This window comes from Lepeophtheirus salmonis, chromosome 1 (genome assembly GCF_016086655.4).
Source record: "Lepeophtheirus salmonis chromosome 1, UVic_Lsal_1.4, whole genome shotgun sequence".
NCBI classification, from domain to species: Eukaryota; Metazoa; Arthropoda; class Copepoda; order Siphonostomatoida; family Caligidae; genus Lepeophtheirus; species Lepeophtheirus salmonis.
In genome coordinates, this window is record NC_052131.2 from 15231042 (window position 1) to 15255529 (window position 24488).

At 28.9% G+C, this 24488-nt stretch overlaps 1 protein-coding gene across 1 annotated transcript in view; it reads right to left on the reverse strand.

Moving 5' to 3' along the window:
• Positions 1 to 4485: 4485 nt before the first annotated feature.
• LOC121117702 (uncharacterized) overlaps positions 4486 to 24488 on the reverse strand; it is a 91886-nt gene continuing 71883 nt past the window's right edge. The window contains exons 4-9 of the mRNA XM_040712185.2: positions 19861 to 20185; positions 19547 to 19803; positions 9163 to 9469; positions 7365 to 7676; positions 7094 to 7225; positions 4486 to 4692 (exon numbers count right to left, since the gene is read on the reverse strand). Of these exons, the coding sequence (XP_040568119.1) occupies positions 4642 to 4692; positions 7094 to 7225; positions 7365 to 7676; positions 9163 to 9469; positions 19547 to 19803; positions 19861 to 20185 (1384 nt within the window). The 3' untranslated portion in view covers positions 4486 to 4641. The remainder of the gene's footprint in view (positions 4693 to 7093; positions 7226 to 7364; positions 7677 to 9162; positions 9470 to 19546; positions 19804 to 19860; positions 20186 to 24488) is intronic.

Genomic DNA, 24488 nt, shown 5'->3' on the forward strand with positions numbered 1-24488 from the left:
TAAAATGTTCCGGGAATTTAAAATAATATTTGATCGAACGTTAAGGCTTATAATTTTTTAAGTACAAACTGTATCGTATTGTGGTATTTCTTCCTCAAAATAGAAAATTGATGTTTGATGAAAAAAAGAGAAAAACTTGAAAAGATATTCAAAAATAACAGTTTATCAGTTTATATGTGTCAAATTTATATGGAAACGAGTCTCCAGACAAATTTCTACATACTTTATTTTATCTACGAATCCAATATTTCATTTGAAATACTTTTTTTACACATGAAAAAACGATTTCTTTTTTTGCCCATTACTTTTTGATTTTGAATAAATTTAGAAAACGTCATGATTTGTATAGTTGCTTTTTAAGACGCCACTCACTTTTTGATGTATAACTTAACCCACTATTTTGTCTTTTTGATCTACAAAAAGCAGTGTTTATTTTTTAGGTGCAGAATAAGCCCCCTCCTTATATCCTATCTCCCCAAAAAAAAAAAAAACTACAACTGAGAACACCTGTCTTAGTTTGACTAGGTTTAAAGGAGGGAGCCTTTCAAAGTCCACGACGATTCATGAAAGAAAGAAAAAAAAAGAAGAATACAAACACTAAAGCTTTAAACCAAGTGACAAACGCCACCGTTATCCTGAGGAGATCCAATGATGTTGAGTTTTAACACTTTTTCGGAAGATGACGCTTTTCATATGACGTCACTCCACTATTTTTCTTGCTGACATAGTCTAATAAATAAATTATAAAAAAGAAGATGGTTGATAAAGCACGCTTCACACTCTAAAATTGCTGCTGGGAAATTAGATATCATTTTATTTTTTCATTTTTTTAATATCCCACCAAAGGGAAGAGGAGTTTTCAATAATTATATTATGATTTATTGATTGTTATTATATTAATTAATAGTATAATAATGAATTTATAGTTTAAGATGTATTGGTCAATAATTGTCAGGGGTGGGAAGTTGGACTCCATAGTTTAATTGTAAAAAATATATTTTTACATTAATAATATATGAAAAAATAACGCAAAATAAACATCATCATCTTTGTACTCGAATAAACAAGTTAGTGGTTAACAAAACTCAATTTTATTTAAATCTCCTTAGATAAGCTAAGTCCGTCTTCCAAACCTCGATTAACATCTTCTAAACAGTAAAATATATAAGATCACATCATAACCCCGAATTATATCTCCAAATAATAACTAAACAGTACCTCTTGCGGAGAAAAAAAGTTTATATTGACGAAAACATTATTCAGCTATTTATGGCGTGGGTCCTTGTTTCACAACTTGGTTTAAAGCTTTAATACACACCAACCCTTTTTACTTTTCTAATCAAAAAACTGTTATTTTTCTTTACGTTTTGTCCGACCCTAAGTTATATAATGAGATACATTAAATCATGAGACCCAAGGGCTCCCTCATGGCAAACTAAGAATATTGTGAAGGAATATCTAAAAATATTCCTGTATTTTTAGCTAAGAGTTATTCAATGATATATCAATTTCTGTTGAACAGTCTCATCTTTTCCTCATCTCCCAAGATGGCGTCCCCTTGGAAGAAACATTGACGAGACTATATAAAATGTCTTGATGAATAAAAAAACTTAACACCAGCATTGAATACTAATTGATGACAATTATTAACAGTGATATTTGAAATAAATCAAAGCAATATTAAATGAAAATCCTGGTAATGTGTCTGAATTTGTACAATTTTTTTGGGGGGGATCGATAGGACAGTTAGAGAAAAATGCCTTGATATTTTCATTGTAATAGTTAATTTTTATCTAAACTATGGGAATAAGACTGTATTCTGATTTGATAACATATGGTATATTTAATACGTTTTAGGTTCATATAAGTAATAAAACTAGTCAATAGATGTATACAATTTTGTTAAACAATCAGGTATAAGTAATTTTATTTGTTCTTGAACATATTTTGATATCCAATAGTTCCTTATTTCTGTTGATGTTAAGGACAAAAAGGGTTTAATTGTTATAAAACTTAGCAGTTTCAATCCACAAAATGACTTACATTAACTATACTGAGGACACGTCAAAATGATATGTACTTGTAATGAAATAGTCCTCTATTGTATCTAATAATAGTTTAAAGTCATGAGTAATTTACTCCCCTATCTTTTCAAAATACACTTGATATACACACATATGTACGATATACATGGAAGAATTTCATTGGTGGGATAATTAAGTTATTAACACGCATTTTTGAATAATATCCAATCAGATACTGGAATCAATTAATTGATAGACGTCAACAATTGTCTACAGATGTAAATATCGAGAACAAAGAGTGACAAATATAATGATAGGTCAAGAGTTTACTATTTTATACTAGATATATAATTTTACAAAGTTTCATGATATATTCCTTAAAAAAAAAGGTTAAATAATTGATATTGAACATATAATAGGTAGGGTTTATAGATTGCGACAAACTCATAAATATCTAAATACTTATAAACCCTTGTTATTTACGCAATGACATAATCTACATTAATCATCAAAGTTGGGATAAAGTCCTTACACTACAAGTCAAGGTCCTTGAATATTTTTATCGAGTCTAGATCGAGTTATTTAACTTCTTTTGAGTTCATTTCAAGTGCATTCTTATTGTATGGGATCCATGGTAGTAAGGAGTTTCTTGAGATTAGTAAAAAATAACTTTCAAGTCCAAGTCGAGTCAGCAGCCCTTCGAAATACGAACTCAAGTCCAAGTCTAGTCACTAGTTTCGAGTTCAAGTCCCCACACGTAGTTACCTTTATTATAGCACACTGGTCGTTCATATTTTCAAAATAAGTTAGATAAATATATTCCATAATATTAAAATCCTACATAGTATCAAGCCTAATAGAAATATTATTAACTTCTATTAACCTTGCCTCGTATTTTATTCGATACTGTATTATAATACTACTTATTAATATTATATTAAAAGCTAAGCTATACATTTTTATTTCTATATGATACCTAAAATTTGCTAATATGAATAAATAATAAAATGGCCAATATATATAAATATACAACAACTACCAGGGATAATCAAGAAATTATTTTCCTGTCCTTTTGGAAACGGAGCATAAGAATAGAAGAAATTATTACTTCGTTTATTTATTAAAAGAATAAATTATGAAATAGGCATGACGTATCAAGTTGGACAAGAGAGTCGACACGCCGTGTTCTTTTTATTACATAACATGTATAATGTATATTTCCATGGGTTGTTAAGCCCCCAACATCAAAGAAAATATTTGAGCAATATTATTTTTTTGCCGTTATTAATAGTTACTTATTAATTATACCACATATAAGTATTATTGAAATAATTAAATACTTCTTCACTATAATTTTTATATCTAAGAAATCATATTTCAAAAAGTATTTGGTGAGAAAAATATTAAGTATTGTGGATTGTAGTCAATAATACTTCTCCTTGGGATTTATCATAGGATAGTGACCTTAGATTACAGATGATTTGTATAAAAAAATCAAAATCTAGGAGTTTTATACATGCAACAATGATTGATTACTTTCGTTTGATTATTTTAATTATATTTTCATACTTTATTTATTTAAAGCAAGAACCTTTGAGACATGGAGTGCCAACTTCAACATTTATAATCAATGAGTGTCCCACTATCAATAATAATGGTAAAAAACACAAAAAAACTACGGGAATAGGCGTGTCAGTGAATATGCCTCCGCATGCCAACAGTGGTACGTGTGCCATAGGTTGGTAATCCCTGATCTAATGCATACATAGTTTTCTACTCGTTTCTTGTAGTTTTCAACCCGTTCAGAACTCGTTTCGTTTTTTCTGATTTTAACTTTCTAAATTATATATTAGAAAGAACGGTGGAACATCTTTGAACTGGTGGACTTAATAACCCAAGTTGAACAGGAGAATGTTCATCAACGATACAAGAGTAAAATTAAAACACTTTAAGAAAATAATTTCATACACTTATCAGTAGCATCTTATTGAAAAGGATGCTAAGAATATGAAATACTACTGATTCAAAATGAGTGTCAAATTGTATTAATATTCTTTTAAAGTGTTATCATTTTCTTGGGGGTTCATTGTTGATTCTTCGGATTTCTGTAGTAGAGCATTTATTATTTCTAGATTAGTTTCAAACAATACATGTTTAAAACAGCATAAAAAATCTCCAACTCTGCTTTCATATTAATCATTGAGATAGATAAATAATATGGATGTATCAAATAATTATTTGAAACTTCGATAAATTATTTCAGAATTTGTGAATAACTCAGAAGCTAATGTTTATTATCATCCCAAAGATAAATGAATTGATGAATTATAATATAAATTAAGAATATACATAGAAGGTGGAGTAAAAATATTACGCAAATAAGAACTTTAAAAGGATATTTCACTCTACAGGGGTGATACAAATCCTAAAGAATCCATAGATCAATAATGACTGAATGTCGTACGTTTAAATAACTTTATTTTGTAATACATCGAAACAACTTTAATATGGAACAACAAAACATAAAAGTACAACTCTATAGATATTTTAGATATACAAATGAATATTTAAACACTAATGTGAGATACATGCAAACATTTAGTAGATAAAAATTCGTTCAGTCCATTGAAAAAATCTTTGTTTCCACAAAGCTTGACTTGATCCACTCCTATGTAAAAAAGAATAATATATTGTCAATAGGGCATGAGCTAACTAAAAAAAAAAATATATTATCCGCAAGGTGCTATAACTGTATATAGCTTGTTTGAACAAAATGGCGCTTGCTCAGAAGAATTATGACAGCACCCCTATGTGAGAAATATACGCACATGTTATTTTTTATTAAATAATATATTCATTCAGGAAATTTTATTATTTTGTCACAAGATGGTGCTACTCGCTGTCCCAAAACAAATATAAGTAAACAATGCTTAAATATCATTAGTTGTTTGATAATACAACTAATAGGTACATTAAGGCAGGGTTCCTAAACCAGAAAGCTGCAAGGAACGGTTTACTTTACTAACTTGTTTATTACCAGTTGAAAAATATTTTATTTTTAAAATTACCTTTGTGCAGAATAACTAAAAGACTAATGAATGTACCTGTGCCTATTTCCTAAAATGAAGTGAAAGGGGAATCATATTTTGTTAAAAAGTTATACAGTTTATATGTATATTTTTTGTCGATGATATCATCATAGCAGGATTTGTTTTTAAGCTAATATTGTTACTTATGAAGTAAACAAAATTATAAATGAAATATATAGATACATGTAGTCCGCAGTTTTTTAATGATAACACCATCCCTCCCACAAAAACATTTAGGAACTACTGCATTATGGAGTATCATCCATATAAAATTCCCAGAAATCACGAGTCTAAGAGTCTTAAAAGATGCATTTTCGAAAAATAAGACATTTTAACAATATATTTGTCGGCCCCTTCATTATCCTTGGGGATTTGGCTGGAAGGTTTCCGTGTAAATTAAAACTTTGTTAGTAAATTATAATGGGAATTTTTTTACTAAGATTAAGTTAAGTTCTCTTAAAAATATTGAAGTTGAGTTTAAAAAAAAATATAACTAAATAACTCCCTCTTTTCCAGAGCACAATAAGCGTTAGGGCTCCTCAATTGATAATGAGATAAAAAATTTATTGATAAAAATGAATCAAGTTAAATAATTGTAAGAAGGAATGAATATTTTAGATGCAGGAGAAGTTCAAAAAATAAAAAAGTTGATTAAATTACTTACATCTAATCAATATATACATTGGATATGCAAAATATTTAAATTTAAAAAAAAATCAATTAAAATCGAACTTTTTTTGACAACAAATCTTTTTAAGTTGTAATATATATAGTTTATTCTTTAATTTTAGCCATAATATGATAATAAAATCGAAAAAAATATGGAAAAAGTGTTAACTTCTAAACAAGAACCTGTATTTTACTTGATTTTTGTTAGAATTGCATTAAAGATAACTTAATAAATATTTTATCTTTTAAATGTTGGAATCTTTTTTATCAATTTTTATTCCCTTAAAATTTCATCTTCACAGTTATTTCATTTCGAAATTTGGCTTTGAATCGATATCGATACACAAAAAAGTAATTAAGAACAAAATGATTTAAAAGCCAAACTTATTGCGATTGATAACTGTAATGGTCCTTTTTGTGTTCAATTGCTTAGATAACAATACTGAATATGGTTTTTAGCCGGCAACCAAAAATGCTGTTGCATAGTGTTATAATTTAGTTTTTATAATTAGTTGTTGGATGTCTTCCCTTTTATGTACAACTATCCCTCTTTTAGGTTTTTTTTTGCATACATGCTTCCTTCAGATGTAACTCCCTGTTAATAAACTAAATACTTTAAAACTTCCATTTTCATATATTCACAACATTTTGTTGGCAAATATTGAGAGGTGCTAAGGCAAATTTCACAAAATAGGAATATAAAGTATATCTGAATGAAATGTCTATATTCAACCATTTGATATATTCACAACATTGTGTTATAAAAATAATGAATGATACAGTGTAAAACAAAATTGAAAAATAAAATAAAAACTCAAAGGAATAAAAAAGTGTTTCCAAAAAAATGAATAATTTTTCATGCGAATCCCTTGTCAATATATGCACAAAAGATGTTATAACATTAAAAAAAAAAACAACACCTCCAACACTTGGGAACAATTAGGGTATAGGGATGGGGAGGTGAATTTTGTACAAAAGAATTGGAGACAATAATTAAATTTATCTATGAGCGCAAAATCCAAAACTGATTTGAACTTTTCTCTCAGTCATCTGAATTCTGATATATCTGGGATTATAGTAAATCGGTATTATTATCGTTCAAACTAATGTTTTACCCTTTAAAAAAATCTCCTAATTAAAAATAGGATTAATGATACTTATTTAAAAGTTTTTTTTATGATTCTGTATCTTGTTTTGAGCTCGATATATTTCCATTTTTAGGCTGAAAAATGTTGAAAAACGGCACTCTTCTTTAGACCCTTATAATTATTTAATAATACAATGTAATAAAGAATATATAGTATATATCACCTTTTCTGTAATAAATTTAAAATAAATATCCTGTATCCATTTAATTATTTTTGAAGACTCAATCTTAAATTGTGAGGACCTCTTTTTTTGATTTTGTGAGATGTGTTCCCGATAGTGTGCCTCCATTTCAGTCTATAATCAAGATTATTTGTCCATTATGATTAAAAAAATTTAAATGAACCTCCGTCTCTCTCAATCTGAATTTCTGTAAAATATTCTTATTTACTAAAATAGTCGGATTGAGAGAGCCACATGAATTTATTTAACGTACCCTAAAACGAAATTTAACCCCTCTATGCAAAGGTTGTAAACTGGAAGAACATCCCGAGGGTAGAATTGCAAGACATCCATCAGTCTTACAAGAAAAATATTTTTGAAATTCTAGGCTTGTATGAGATGAAAATGAGTCTGCTAAAAGAAGAGAGGGTCCTTGACTCCTGGAGTCTTTAAACCATATGGAATGAAGCCATATATTCATAACTTGATCTGTGATAGAAGCATCATCATCCTTAACAAGTACAAGGATGCCCGATGATGACAAGGAAGATAGTCGATGAGATTGTGAATATTTCTTACCATCCCCCTGAATAAATTAATAAATATAAAGTAATTTACATATGTGCCGTGCCAACACAAAAGTAGTTATAATGATTTTTCTTAAAGTTGATTTGGAATTTCATTTATATTCTTCGACAAATTGTCGTCAATTTCTATCAACAAACAGTTGTAAATGAAACCTTTGTTGGTCAGTAAACTGACCTTAAAGTAGCAAACATTCGTCATAATAATAGAATAATTAGAAATTGATTGATTTTATTTGATTGGGCAACAATAAAGAAGAAGTTTTAAACTATAATTAATATTCTTAGACATCTCAAATTATCACACAAATTTAAATACAAAGCTTTTTTCTTAGGAAAAAATATCCAGGAAATAATGACAGTAGACAAAATGACAAGAGGAAAAAAAAAAAAAAAAAAAAAGGAAAAGTGACTAAGTAGAAAAAATGGCAAGATTATTTTAGACTGATACAATATCTATCATTAATATCTATATTTTTAAAAGAGAATGTGTGCGTTTATGTCTTTTATGGGTCCTACGCCGTTTGGCATAAGAGGCTGAACTTTAGCATGTTTGCTTCTTTTGATCCTGCTAAGGCTAAGACAGGGGTTCTGATTTTCGGGGGGTAATATAAGCGGGGTTATTCTATAACCAAAAATTGTTTTTTGTAGCTCAAGGAGACTAGACAAGAAGTGTATTTATTAATAAAAAAATTGTCTTGCGTCTCAAAGAACAAATATACGAATAATAACGTTTTCTAAATTCATTCTAAACCAAAAAAGTTACGGCAAAATAAGAAATCGGTGATAATTTGCCTTTCGTTTTTTTTCAGTTGCTAAAAAAAGGGATTTCTAATGGAATATTGGATTCATAAAGTTTGTGCAAATTTGTATGGAGATTCGCTTGTATATAAATTTGACAGATAAATATAGGCGTGTAACTGAAATATCTGTCCTTTTTTGAATAATTTTTCAATTTTTTTTAACTTTTTTTTCTCTTCAACTTTTAATTTTTAAAAAGAAATTCTACAAATAGATTTAAAATTCAAGTTAATTTAGTGATTATCACTTCTTCCATTCGAACTGTTGTCGTTTTTGTATCTTTTTATTTTAATATATATTAAAATGGTGATGGGTATTATATAAGTTGAAACAAATCTTACATTTTCTTCCAATTTGCCGCTTTTATTTTTTTTTCTCTCGCCATTTTTTCCTCAGGTATTTTTTCCTGACACCATGTATATGATGTAAAAAAATAATTTGGATCAATTTATTAATTTTAGTTACAGATTGTTTTTGATTTCCCTCTTTATTTACAAGTATGTGTGTACTTACATAATATATATTTTATTTCATGTAATGAGCAGGGCTTTTAAAGAATTTATTACTTTACTTCCTTCATTTATCCTTTGAAATTCAAACATACTTTTGAAATTTTTTTATAAAATTTGAATGGCAAGATAAATTATACTCCAAATCATGGAGAGATACTTATCCTATCCTTCATACCCTAATGACAATCATTGGCGGTAATAAGGTTCCATCTGCAAGAGTTGAAAGAATGATATTGGCATGCGCTTCTCTCATTCCAGGAACTTGTAGAAAGGAGGAGTCTTTTTTCCTAAAATCCAGGCCCAGTGGAAATTGAAGTGTAAGTTCATCGACGCATCCAATGGAGCCTTGTTTAAAACCCTTTTCTTTAAAGAGAGTTTGGAGCATGGATAGAAATTGAGTGCTTCTTTCTTCGAGATGTTGAGGAAGAGCTTTTAGACCTCCTTGATCCGGATCAAGATAGTCTCTATGACGACGGCAAAACCTGTAATGCAAAGTTTATTTGTATGATATACTTTTAAACATTAACCAACATTTATGATCATTATATAAAAGCACATATAAAAATATAAAAAAATGATATGAACCGTAAGACCATAAAAATGCCTATTTTATTAGAACAAAATGGAACAATAGCATCAATTAATAGTTGTTAATTAAGTGACTGATTTTATAATAAATATGGTAGTTATGGTACACAAAAATTGTAACTTGTAGAATCTGCTTATAAAAGTTGCAACTTGTATAAAAATAAATAATAGAGAGTAAATGCAAATGTAAAAACGTAGTTTCTCAGAAGTTCTAAAATCTTTAAATGCCACAAAAATAATCTATCGAATCAACAAAAAACAAAACAAAATCGAAAAAATCATTATAATCTATCTGTTTAGTAATTATGTTCGAAATATATATTAATTTTATAACGCATAAAAGTTTACACAAAATATAGATAATTATGGTTACACACATATAAATGATCAAATCTTCATTTATTTGGGTAAATTTTCATATCATATTATCATTTTTATTTGTAAATTTATGACTTATTTTATGGATTTCAATCCATTGGTTCCATCAGTGACGCGTAAAAAAAAAGACAGTGATTCTCCCAGTCTTTTTCCAACTAAAAAAAAAATCTGTAGTTACGATGTTATCAATTTATAATTTTATTTTTATAAAACTGAACTTAGCAATTAATTCCGGCACCCCTGGTTTCATAATCAATAGAAAATTACAAAAAGAGTATCTACTTATTGCATTGGTCTTACTTTCAGTAGGAAAATAAAAGTTTGTGGTGTTCTAATTTGGTGTGACTAATTTGAACAATCTGAGAGTTAATGATTCAAATGTTCCAAGGTACCTACCATTTATGAATCCGTAATTAAATGAAATTTCAATCAAATTAGCTAAAAATATACATTTAAATATTAAATGATAAAAATAATAGTTTTTTTTTAAGTTATATAAGCTGAATATCCAGTGTGCGACCTTTATTTTACAGCCAAAACAATTTTTTTCAGATTGGATTTCCTCTTAAACTAATCACATGATTTTAATAAAAAAATAATGCTAAATCCAAAACAATGTATTATTTTTATTCCATTCGACCTCAAAAACGGGAGTAGGTCTTGATGCCAGTCTTCTTTGACATATTGCAGAATTCATACTTTTTTTTGTATTGCAGGAGGATCTATTGGTGTATCACTCAACAATGCCATACACAAAGATGTACATGGGGTTGAGGTCCGATGAGCTTGGAGGCCAAACACTGGGTCCAACATCAGACAATTAAACATCTATTTCAACGTTTTCTTTGCAGTTTGGCATGGAACAGAGTCTTGTTATCAGACGAATCCAATTCCTTCTCACTCTCCAGACCAAGGATATCTCCATGTATAAGAAGTTTCCAATCTCAATATTGTCTCGTCTGGCGTGGATTGCAACAAGGAAACTCGGCCCTTCCGTTTGTGGAATAAATACTTCGTTGATCGATGCCATTTTTTAAAACTGATGAAAAACAATTCTGGCTAGGTGCCAGAACAACAAATAACGTGCTACCCACGCATGCACAGCTGTCACGTTAGCTCAAAGTTCGTTGTTAAATAACGGCTGCACACTCTAAGTATGATAATAGTTAGAGTTATTAATAGCCAATGGGACGTTATTGTGACTATTCAATGTCCAATCTTACTCCTTGTCTTCACTGGCATTTGAATTTCAACTAAACCTCCATTACTTCTCTTCAAATTTATAAATTATTTAAATTATTTGAATTAACTTATCCAGAGTTTTCAGCCATTAAAAATGATATTCTGGCAACATAAAACTTTATTTGTCCTTAGTGGTAAACTATTTAAATACTTTTCTTCCATTATAATTTATAACTACCAATTAATAATCAAAAATAAAAAGTAGTTTGAGAACAGAATATTACATTTTCTACACTTCTAAGTGAAATAATTTTTTATAAAACAATCATGAACTAATTAAGTAATGAAAAACAGTATTAAAATGTGAAATTTGAGTGTAAAATAATACCCCGTTGATTATGTTGATGTTTTTAATAATGCAGTCAAACCTATTATGAATATTTTAAGCTTTTAACTCAAAAATATTCATTCATACAAAAGTCTCATTGGAACACAAGTGTCACTCAAATGAGAGTAGTTGAGTAATTTGAGTGAGCATTATACACGTTGATTAATTTATCTGATGAAACTAATGTAAATGGCGAACAATTATTATTCATGTGCAATAAGACAAGTCTAAGATTTTTGCCATTATTTAGATTACTTTGAGACGTTTTAAGGTAATTAAAAAGTATTCACTACGTACGTAAAATGTAAATTGACAAAATTATAATAATAATAACAAATCCTTAAAAATTTAGATAAAGGACCAATTATTAATTATAATAATAGCAAGTCATTTGACCATAGTTTCTTTGTGTATGTAAGTCTATGTAAAAAGTAACTAATTTTGAATGTTGATTGTTAAATACAAAGAATAATTTGTTAAAGGTGAAATAAAAAAAGAAAAATATAAAAATAGATACTATAAATTCTATAATTTATATTCAAAGAAAATATTAATTCTAACATAAGATGGTTGCAAGAAGCTACAACTTTTCTATCTGTTACTATAATTGTTCTGAACAATATTTTATTTTTAAAAAGTGCCTACTTGAAACTTGTGACTACTGATTGGTGTAATAATAACAGAAACTGTTTAAATTTTCGGTTTTTATAGAAAAAGGATATTATGGCTCTGTCTCCAACAATAACACATACCTATTCCACGGAAATTGTATCGCATTCCCGTTTCTAATCGTAAATGAAAATGTTTAAATTAGCCACAAATATCTGCTTCTAGCTTTAGAAGCTAACGATGCAACAGACAATTAAGTCATAAGGATTGAAGTCATGCGTGGCAAATGATAACGTCTTCGTGTGCTAAAATCTATGCTTCATATACCTATTATAACTAGTGATGAAAATCGTGTGTATTTTGCTATGTTAAAAAAACCACAAATCAACACGGTAACCATAACCTATTTTGAACCCTATTTTGAAGAATGTTTTGGAAGGGCGAAATAATAACGTTTCATGACGTTTCATTAGATCAGCTACAATTAGCTCTTACAAGGGAGGCAGGAGAGAAGGAAATAAATAAGGACATTAGAAAGAATTACTCCGATGTCGATAATCAATTCTACTCTGAGTCCAACAAGGACTTAAAATTACAAATAACTCTGCAACAAATCCTTTAAGTTACTTTCCATCTTTTTTTAACATATTGAATTTGGTAGAAAAGATAGTTCACAATTTAAATAATAATGACAACAGCTGAGCAAAAGAAAATTATTTCCTCAGATTACCAATTCCAAAAAACAAACAAAAACGGGCCAGCTAAAAAATACACTAATTTACATCACTAATTATGCCTCTGCTGTACGATATTTACTATCAGAGAGTTTATCTGTCATGTTGGAAAATTACAGGATTATGTAGATTTCATTAATTCAACATTCTCAGGATCATGATCTAGTCCAAATTAACACTCTTTTCGATTAAGATGAAGTTTTTTTGGTCACATTTGACAATCACCCATATCCACACAAGGAAGGCTATTAGCGGTGGAATGCCGATGAGTCCTGTGGGCATTTTGGAATAAATCATTGAATGGATAGGCAAATAATGTTGAAACCTTAAAATATATTTGATTCAATTTGATAATATCAATGCCTTTTTAAGTAACTTAATCTATATTATGTAAATACCTATCCATTTTATGCTACATAACTTAAATTAATTGCCATTTATTAATATGGGCATCTTTTCTTTAATAATTTTTTTAGAGTGTAAAAATACCTATTTGTATTTTAATAAATACTTTAAAGCTTATGTATTTATATTTAATTATTAATTTTTTCTTCATAATATCATAAAAAAATTGATGCATGTACCCTACACAATGTTACTATACTGTTTAAAAGAGAGTCTAAAATGAAAATACAGATTATGGAATATTTATGTAAAAAAAATGATGAGATCCCTTGATTAAGAGATGAGTGATGTACCAAGGCATTAGAGATTATGAACCATTATTAGTTAAAATTAGTAATATCTAAGAATCTATGCAATAAGCAAAAGGAGAGATGTATATATGACTCGAGTTTGTACTTGAACTCAAGTCATTTCTTATGGTCACAGGATTGACTCCAACTCCTAACCTTATGGACTAGATATGGAACTATATGGAGTTGGACTTAATTCGAACTCTATATTTTACAGAGGTCAAGACTGGGACCAGGCACGTGACTATTAGGGGGTAGGGTATGATGTGGTGCTATACCTTCCCTCGCTAAAATTGTGCTTTCAAATTTGACAAAAATAAACATGAATGTATGTTGTCGATACTTGACTTCAAGCTAAGACTCGCAACTCGACTTAGAATCAAAATTCATTTCAATTTTTTCACTGGATATAAAGTACTCATTTATGTAAACTTTATTTTCTGAATACTCGAACGAGACTTGATAAAAATACTCAAAGAATAAAATTAGACTCAATGAACATATTTAAATATTTAAACTTGTGAGCAATTGGACTTGCAGTATATAATGATCTCTTTTTCCGAATTCTGAAATTTGAGCTGTCATTTTCAGAGTTCAAATAAAGTACAACAGCTATATCAGAAGAAATCAAAGCAAGATGAATCCGACTTGAATCACAACTAGATAGACTTATACTTGGAATTTTATTCACTCAGAATCATATGACAGAGCTATATTTGAGCACACTTGTTGGAATAACTTACTATGTAAATTCTTGACACATAGACTAAGCATTATTTAGTCTTTCTATGACTTTATCGTTTGGATACTAGTACCTACTTGGTTGTGGTTAGTAAGACAAAATAAAGTCTAAAATAATATTTAGCTTAAAAAAAAGGTGGGGAAAGTCATTATACTGGAAGTCGAGTCTGAATTCTTTGCTCACAAGTCCAATTACTTGAATATTTTCTTCCAGTCCTACTTCAGTTCTTTATATTTTTATAGAGCTCATTTCGTTTCCTGGAATGTCTGTAGAGTTAATTTCAAGTCCATAATTATAGTATATGATATTGCGTTAAGGCTTTTCTTGAGTTTAGTATTTACTAGCTTTTCAGATATGTTAATTATCGAGTACATGCTCACGTGCGTAATAATATTATTACTTTTTTACATCACAGATGATTTATGTCAATATAGGTAATACTATTTTCTTTTCTTTATGACCTTAATTTATAGATCATTCTTCATTATCATCGTCTCGTGCAGGAGTGGGGGGCTATTTTCTTTATGAATGCCAGTATACAGCTCATCGTATTTTAACGAGGCAAAAATGATATTTTTTTTTTCATTTCCATTTTGCAATTAGTTAGTTAACAATATAGTATTAAAATTTAAAAAAATATCCGAAATCTGTCATTGTCAAACATTCTTGTTTAATTAAAGATCCTTCGGCATGATTAAAATCATTGATAGTCACCTATTTTTTCCCTAATTCTTCTCTATTATCTTGCTGCAACTTTCAGAGAGTATTTTTTTAAATTTTATTAATTTTAATAAATGTCAATTTACAGAATACTTGCAACTTCGGTTGGGGTTTGCCTATTCATGACTGTAAAAATGACTTATCTTTCAAAGAGTCAATTACATTCGCCCTTACTGCGTCCATAGTTTGACAAAAGTGATCTGCTAAAACATGTGACAAATAACATTATACATAACTAATTTGGTTATAAAATTACATTACAGAAAAATGGAGCATCCCATTATAAGTCTAGATATCTTAAATCAAAATAATATACCTACTATATTGAAAAATATTATTTGTTCAAAACACTGTTTTTTTGTTCATTTTTTGATAGTATTTCACTGAATTGAGGGAGTTTTGTTGAACTTATTCTCATATATGTACATATTAAAGTGCTTACAACCATTTTGAAGTATTCTTTAAAAGTGCCATATTTTGCGCCGATATTTTGTTAATGTAAGATACGAGGAAAATACTCCATGTACCTATTTTGTTCATTTCACAAGGTAGGATACAATTTACCTTAACAAATTCATTGGGTTCAATAATGCTTATTCCAACTTTTTTTATTGCTCTTTGAAGTTTAAAAAAAAAAAATCCTAAAGTTCTGTCTTTAAGTGTTTCTAAACATAAAGCAATTTTTATTTCATTAAGTGATTCTTCATATATCTACTTGAAAACTCTTAGATAAAATACAAGTAATATTTGTTCGTAGATTGTTATTATCTATAAATGCATTCAAATCTAAGGAATACAAGGGTTGCTATTTATATTTCTGGGTTTGAATAAACTACGTTTTTAGGCTCCATTTGTTGTTTCTAATTGAAAGTTTTAAATCTTTAAAAGTAACTTTTATCAGAACGTCCTGTTATTTGTATGCAATTGTGTTATGTATAGTAATTTGAAATACGCGTCTCTAGCAAAAATGATTTTTTTCTAGATTTGGCATGTCTTGGAAGACTCATACAGTCAGTTATTGTTTGGTTCCGGACTCATATCTAGAGGGCTTTGCACATAAATTGAAAATTTATTCACGGCAAATTAAAATATTTATAGTACGGTCCTTTATTGATCAAATTTAATAGTTTGTGAAGTTGTTGCCAGCGATCTTGTTTTTTAATTTTTTCGATGTTACCTCTTACTGCTTTAAAATTCTTACAATGTTTATTGTTTTTTGCTCTAACTTACGAGACTAATTTGAAATATTCAATGAAGTGCCTAAATAGAGGGTCCGGCTTCAAGGATCGTCCTGAAAGCGGTAGGCTAGTTAAAGTAACCTGTTAAAAACTCTCTTTAGGCCAACCTGCCCATTTTTTGACCAAATTTGCGAAAAAGGAGTAATTAATCCGGTCTACTGTGTCAAACGTGGTCAAGGCTGCTAGAGGGGACGGGAGTCAAAGAGGTTTAAGAAGAGGCCATTTTTGACTCGAACGAATTTAAAATTAGTTATAAGTGTTCTTAATGACCTTAAACATTATAGCAACCAAGTGATTTTCAGGGTCGATCCAGTAATCAATAAGCAGAAAAACCGAATCATTTGCTACGAAAATACATTAATAAAGTTCCATTACATCACCAAAACCAAACATCCGGCTTCCATGATAACCTTGGATACAATAGCGTCAACGGGATCAAAATGCAACCCATTTGGTTCGATATTGGGTACTGACTTACAGCAGCTAACTACTTGGCAATCTTGAAGTCCAAAGTATTCCAATAGATAAATATAGGTATGAATTTGAACTTTTGGCATCTCCAGAGCCATCAATCCACTTGATTAAACAACTGTTGGTAAGTGGATTCAATAGGCGACCTTAAGTCGTCCGTGAATAAGGATTGGAGGACACAAATGCATTTCACATGTGTGCACAGTCTTCCGGTCACTCTTGGAGGCTGGCATTGCCATCAATATTGTCCATATAATATATATTAAATATACATCTGTTTGATGTCAAACATGTCCAAGTCCATTTGACTTCATTCAGATTAAAATGAAGTGCGGCATGCAAGGTATATGCACTACCCAGTAGGTTCCATTTCAAAGGTCTTGTAAATATATATATACTAATATCTAACAATAAAAAGTAAACATGCTTTTCATCTCAAAGATAAATGTGTAAGGATGATGTAAGAACTAAAAACAAACTATTTCCATAATAGTTCTTACAAATATCGTTATATATTAAAAGTACCTAAATGTACTTCTTTGAAAACAACAGTAACATGTAATTCAATCTTGTCGGTGTTTTTTTTATCATTTAAATAAGTTAAATAAAAAATTGTTTTTTCTTTTGAAAAAAAAAAAAAAAAAACACTCAAGGAAAGTAGGCACAAAAAATAATTTCCTGTTATGTAAAGTTTAATGCCTATTTGATTATAAATCTTCAATCGAATAAAAGACATTTTTAGTGCTATCTCAATCTAGGTATGTAGGTGCATTTAGATAGGAAGTTCTTCAACTTTCAAAATAGAAGACTTTTTATTTCAAAAACCATAAAACTATAAGTAAATTGTAATAACAAAGATATTCCCTACTATGTTTAAGTAGTTTTTCTTATCACAGAACAAAGCCAATATGATAAACAAAAGAAAAAAAAATCAGTTCTGGTATTTGGTTTTATTTCTAGCAATTATATAATATATATCACATATTCATTTTTTATTTTTAAATTTAATTTCAACGTTCAAGTATAAAAATTTCATTGAGCATCAATGAGTTTTTTAGGCTATAAAGTTTCAAATAATATGCTACATATTTCCAACGGAGGAATGAGGAGTCCATACAATTACAACAAAGAAAACAGGTAACTTATTTAGTTATAGTACAATAAACAAATAGGGAGGCTGTCGATATTGCCAATAGAACCCCGGTCTGATCAGCGGATCAAAAACGCTGAATTGTAGGAAAGAGTCGGAAGAGGTTGTCAGCTATTCAAGAGAGGCTGGTAGATCTCATATGGATGTAGAGAAAGGTATCAAAGAGAATGGACAACGATATCCATGAGAAGAATGGGAGGAAATATGGATGTTTCAAGGACAAAAATTTCATATCATATCAAGGAGCAAGGTTTGAGGTCATCAGCAAGGATCCTGAGGCAAAGCCTGAAATATACCCTTATGGGAAAATGGTTCATACAATGCAAGACAATTATTAACTTTTGAAAATGTTAAGAGTCAATCACCTTTGCCAACAAAAAATCTTAAGAATTGACCAAGTCTACAACAGAGATACGTGACGTCTTCCCTAGCTCAAGTCATGATTTTTGGCCGTTATATAATCATAAAAATAATTATCGTTGTCATTTTTGGTCTTATATTTTTATACCAATTGAAACATGTGGCCTATCATTTGAAATATGATAGTCTAAAAAATTCAGTACGACCAAATTTATTAGTTCTTAAAAATAGCAAAAATTTGAAATAATTTGCTGTAACAAATTGTATTTTCTTCGTCAGTAAGTATAATACTACTCAAATTAAGCATAAATCATGACAGTTTTGTTTCTGTTGACTAGCATACTTATTTTAAAATTATTAAGTAGAAAAAAAAAGTAAAACTTTAATTACAAAGACAATAACTATTTAAAAGCATGGTAAAAAAAATAAAACTTAAATAATATAATTTAAAACAAATGTTATTTTCATATCAAATAACTAGCATTTTCTTTGGAGTTAAGAAAAATATTTAAGAAATTTAATATGAGTTTAAATTGATTCAAGTTATATTTGAGTCATGTATGGTATTTCATTTATTTTCTACCAAATGCTATTCAAGATTATATTTGAATGAATTGTAATCGATAAAATAAGCTCAATTATTTCAAAGTGAAAAAATAATAATTTGAAAGTTACCTTGATGGGGATATTGTAAGGCTTATTGAAAGATATGGTTCATAGAACTAATAAAAGCTTCGTCATAAGTTAGACTGAAAATATATTTTCTTCCACAATAGAATTTTCAATATTATTTTTGGATAACAATTCAATTATATGAAAAAAAGGTATTTTTAAAAAATATATAAATCAATTTTTAAGTTTTTTGAAGCATTAAAGAGAGTGAAAAGGTGTATTTATTTATTTTGTAACATTTTTTAAAAGAAATTTTGTTGAATTGTTTAAAAAAAAGTATATCTACTTTTCTATGTTATTCTTAAAAACAAAATTCTTGTTATTCCTTCTTTATAGAAAAACTTCAGTTCAATTAGTGTTTTTTTATGTAAGAACAAGTTAAGAATAAATTATAGGGGTCGTATTCTACAATGTAAAGCTTTTGTTTGATATGGTACTAAGCAAAGCAATACCACTTTTTTCCACTCATTTTTTTGTTTGTAAGACATGATAATAGAATTATCGAAAAAACTATTTTTCTTGCAAAAAAAAAAAAAAAAAAAACCTTAAGTAATAAATATATATAAATAAAGAAACTATTGAAAAGGATAGTAAATTATTGTATTGAGTATAAGAACTGGCCAATCAATTACCTGGAAGCCCATCCAGCAGATGCTTTGAACGAAGGATCTTCTTTATTGACAATTGTTAGGCTTTTATTTTGTAAATCTGTACTATTAAGTGGAGAGTTACTATCAAATTTTGTCAATATCCATTCAATCAGGGTATTATCATATGAATTACGAAGTTGAATGCAAAAACGTTGGCTCCAACGCTTGAACCACCCATAGGAACATTTCATATCCAAGTAACCATTAGCAGAATAGATTTCACGGGCCTTCTTTTGTACCTAATACAAAAAAAAAATCAATTTAATCTTTAACAGCATATCTTTTTTCCCACTTACATGACAAGATTTGGGCCGTGCACCTGCAGCTTTTTTTTGGCAATACCATTGATAGAGTGCCAGATCAATGTTGCGATTCTTTGGACCTCTGCCTGTAAGTTTTTTGATGTGCCCTTTTTTAAGGAGATCCTCCAACTTTGGGATTTGTCGCATCCAATCGAATATTCGTCGACGTGCAACTCCGAATATTTTTGCTGCTGCATACTGTGAATAACGCAAAGCATACCATGCTACTTCTAACTTGAAAGCGGGTGGATATGCAAGGTTTCGATGGACAGGATTCAATGCTTCATCCTCTGGTGTGATTGTGGATCTTTCTTCTCGTCTAATGAATTGAATTATCATAAATTTAGTTCAGTAAAAATATATATTTCATTAACATTACTATATATTTATATACAGTATTTCGATGAATAGGTGAAAACTCAACAGTTTCTAACTCTAATTAAGATATACGGCTCCGTCAACAAAAATAAACAAGCTAGAATAATTATTCTTAAAAATTAAGTCTATACTATATAATATTTGCATTTGTGAAATAATTATTGTCAATTCCTATTAAAAAATTATTCTGATTAGTCTTTGGAGACGTTGCAAATTGTACATAAGGTAGCAAAAGTTTATCACTGCAACGAAATAATTATAAATTTGAATACTTGATGAAAGGCCATATCAAGGCAAAATTTCACTTTCATAAATCAAATGATGTTTCTAAGCTATATTTATCATTCCTCTTGGGCATCTAAATTAATCCCTGAAATGATAAATAACAAGGCTATCATTGTCCAAGATAAATCAACGAAATAGTGGACTTTTTTTTTATTGATATGTAATCTATGTGGGCATAGCTAAGCGCCTTAAAGCAAACTAAATAAAAAATCTGTTTTTTTCAATTAAAAAGATGCATTCATGGTGGTTGTGTGGTTATATATATATGCTATCCTCAGCACCTTCTAATGGACTCAAAAATAAATGGTATAATTTATTCATATATTGGAAAATTTAGGCAGGATTTTAAATTCTTGCGTAATATTATAACAATAAAGTTAATACATGGGTTAAAAAGTCTCGGGCTTCACACATAGATGATGTTATTTTTTAATTCACCTCATTTTCAGTTTTAAATACCTTCAAAAGACAGCTGTCAAAATTACATGACAATGTCTTCTTTTGTTTGTGATTTATTCTACTAAGTGTGACACTACTTTTGTTATTTGCAAAACATTGGATAAAAAATGTGCTTTAAGTTAAAATAGTCTCCAAGTCTATGTTATGTACCCTAAAAAGTTTTAAATTGAAATTCAAGATTAATAAGATGAAAGCATTGTGTCTACATACATTTTCAGAATTTTTTTAATAGGTTTTGTTCTATGTATTTTTTGTGTCGTTTATTCATTTCCTAAAATTAAAGAATTTTTTTAAATATTGAGACAATAAAATGTGTCTTTATCTACAATTATCTTTACTAATATGGAAGAACTCATCAGTGTTACTTTCTCTTTTTCATGAGCACACTCAGACGTAACTACTCAATACAATGATACTTTTATCCATTCCTATGAAGTGTTGTTCTCTTCTCGAAAATGAAATAATGGTAATAAGAGTCTGAGAAAAAAAATTAAAATGTTGGGATGCCTGATGAGTACTTAAGTCTTTAGAACATTCACTAATAAAAGCCAACAAAATTCATTTTTACATACCACCGTTTGTATTTTATTCAAATCTTAACATATACGCACATGAATTATTAATCATATATTACTGACCAATAACAAAAACAAACAGTGCTCTATATAAATGCACACACCTTCAAATTTTCATTAATACGACTTTCTTGGATAAAAATATGTTTATGATTTACATCATGGAGCACTATATAGAGTGATGTCAGTGACTTGTTTTCTTATATTCATACATTTATACAGACAAAAGGAAAAACTTTGGATTATTAATATAGATATAAATAAGATTCACTCCATGAGAAAATTTCACGGGGAAACAGATTTGACTCAAGTTTTGTATGTAGTATTATTGACAGTAGACCAGCTCAGAAATAAAAGGTTGAATTTATAACTCAATCCAACTCTGATTTCAGATGTCTTAAATATTCATATTCGAAATTAGCATTTCGATGAAGGTTTGTTATATATAAAGTAAAGCGGTTATAGACCATTATAATACATCATTGAAAATATATTAATTTGTTTGTATCAAAACGAAGTAAGCCATTACCTTAAATTGTACAAGGTGCATGGTCTTTGATTTTTAAAATTGAAGCCATGCACATATATAACTTTTTTAATTTTATTCTTTAAAAGTGTAAAGTAGAAAAGCTATGGATTTAGGAATAATTGTGTAATTTATAAAAATCTTAATTTCATTCATATAGTTTTTTAAAAATATCGTCTCATCCAAGATTACTTTTTTTTAGTTACATAGAATAAATGCGTAAAAAAAATCAACTATTGATGAATTACACCATTATCCTAATTCTACTTGTTCATTTAAAAAAAAATTATTATTATTTTTTTTTGAGTAATAATCTTACTAGTGATTTTTCCAAACTTTAAAAATTTTAACGGATCAGTGGACAAGAAAAACTATAGACAGCTTATAGTTATCTGTTTTAGCAGATTTGTCGTCTTTCAAAATTACTATGTTTTTTTAGACATGGTTGTTACACTCATTACAATTTATACAATATTCCCATCACTAGGCATCATTCAAGTGATTCATTAGTTGATGTAAATTTTATTATTCAGGGAAATTGTTAAATATTTCACGCATGACACTCAATTTCTTATTAATCCCAAGATATATAGAAACATAATTAAATACCATTGAGTTATATACTAATACATAAATATTATATCTTTAAAATAAATTGTACCAACATTATGCTCATTAATTTAACTCTATTTAAATGATTTACAGCCCTCATATCAATAAATAATAACAAGTATTTATCATTTGCAATATAGCACTTTAAAAAATAATTAAAATTATGCACACTCTCTCAATTATCTATAATATATATCCTTTTCTAGTTATGATTAAATACTTATACTCATATTTTATTGTTGTAATGATAGACCCAACAATGTAAGGTTTATTGTTAGTTCATACTTAAAGATATTAGTTGTCATTAGAAGAAAAAGATTGTATATTTGAAGATGTTTCAATTTAAAAGATATATATTTATAAAATAGATGTATAAAAACCTTTAAAACCGTCAATATGAATAATTATCTATTAAGAAAACCTTAATTAAAAGGCTTAAGAAAAGAGGATAATGGAGTGGAGTTATCAGATTGATGGAACTGAATATGTTTTTCTTTTTTGAATTTTTACTTCAATTTAAATTTTCATAACTCGAATCAAATTAGATGGAATGATTATTATTTTTGATTATTAAAAAGTATGGAAAATATAGTTTCTGACCTTACTTATAAATACAATACTTTTCTAAAAGTAGTAGAATTGCTCTAAAAACTTTTTAAAATAGTTATAAATAAGATAATTAGGAATTAATTTTACTTAAAACTAACAATTACCGTTGAAGAAGTTTATCATATAAATAATTATATGAAAAAGTTATAAGCAATGACATAAAAAAATACAATTAACAACAAATATCTTTTGTACCCCCCCATCACAACGCCAACAAATGAGAAGAGGTTGTCTAGAGCAAAGCTACTTTCCAAGAACATGTTACTCCTAGCTCTTCCTATCTTAATCCTTTGGATTATTCCATCCAAGCAAAGGCCATGAGAATTGCATGCAACAAGTTGCACGGGTCTATGAGATCTTTGGAGTCCACCATCCAGGCTGCATGGGGTGATTGGACAGAAGACTACATCTGTAAGGTTTATGCAACTTTTAGGAAAAGGATAGAGGCCCTCATTCAGACTGAGGGAGGCCATCTACTATAAAATATGAGGATTTGAGTTATAACTCACTGGAAAAAAAACTTCATTTTTGTTCTCACAGTCTTCACGAAATAATTTTCTATTAACTAACTCCATTTTCAATGTTTTTGGTATAAGTGACAAGTTGATCCAAGGAACTTTTATTGGATCTGGGAATTGATTCGTTTCGTCGAGCTTTACTCTCTATCTATTTGGTTTTTAATAAGAGTAACTGCTCGTCGTCGATGATCCAGTGATAACTCTTCGTATGATGTACGAAAAGATGAATTTGAGTAAGGTCACGCTCCGATGGATCATTAAAAATGCCTTGGGAGAAAAAACAAGAGCAGCCTCCCAGCTCCTCCAATATAATCCTTTGAATGATTCCATAGAGCCAAAGGTCGAGGGTCTGTGAGATCTTTTTGGAGTCCCCCATCAAGGCTGAATAGGCTGACTTTTCACAAGACTACATCTGTAATGCATGTGCAGCCTTTAGGAAAAGAATGGAGGCCCTCATTGAGGCTGAGGGAAGCCATATTGAATACAAAGTCTCAATTTCAGTTATAATTTGCTATAAACAAACTTAATTTTGTTCTCACTCTTTTCACGAACTAGTTTTTAATTAGGTTTGAAAAATAAATAATTCAGTGTAAACATAAATATGGCGCATGGTGTAGTTCACATCTTTTTTTACATTTTAAGATCTTGTCAAAATAAACA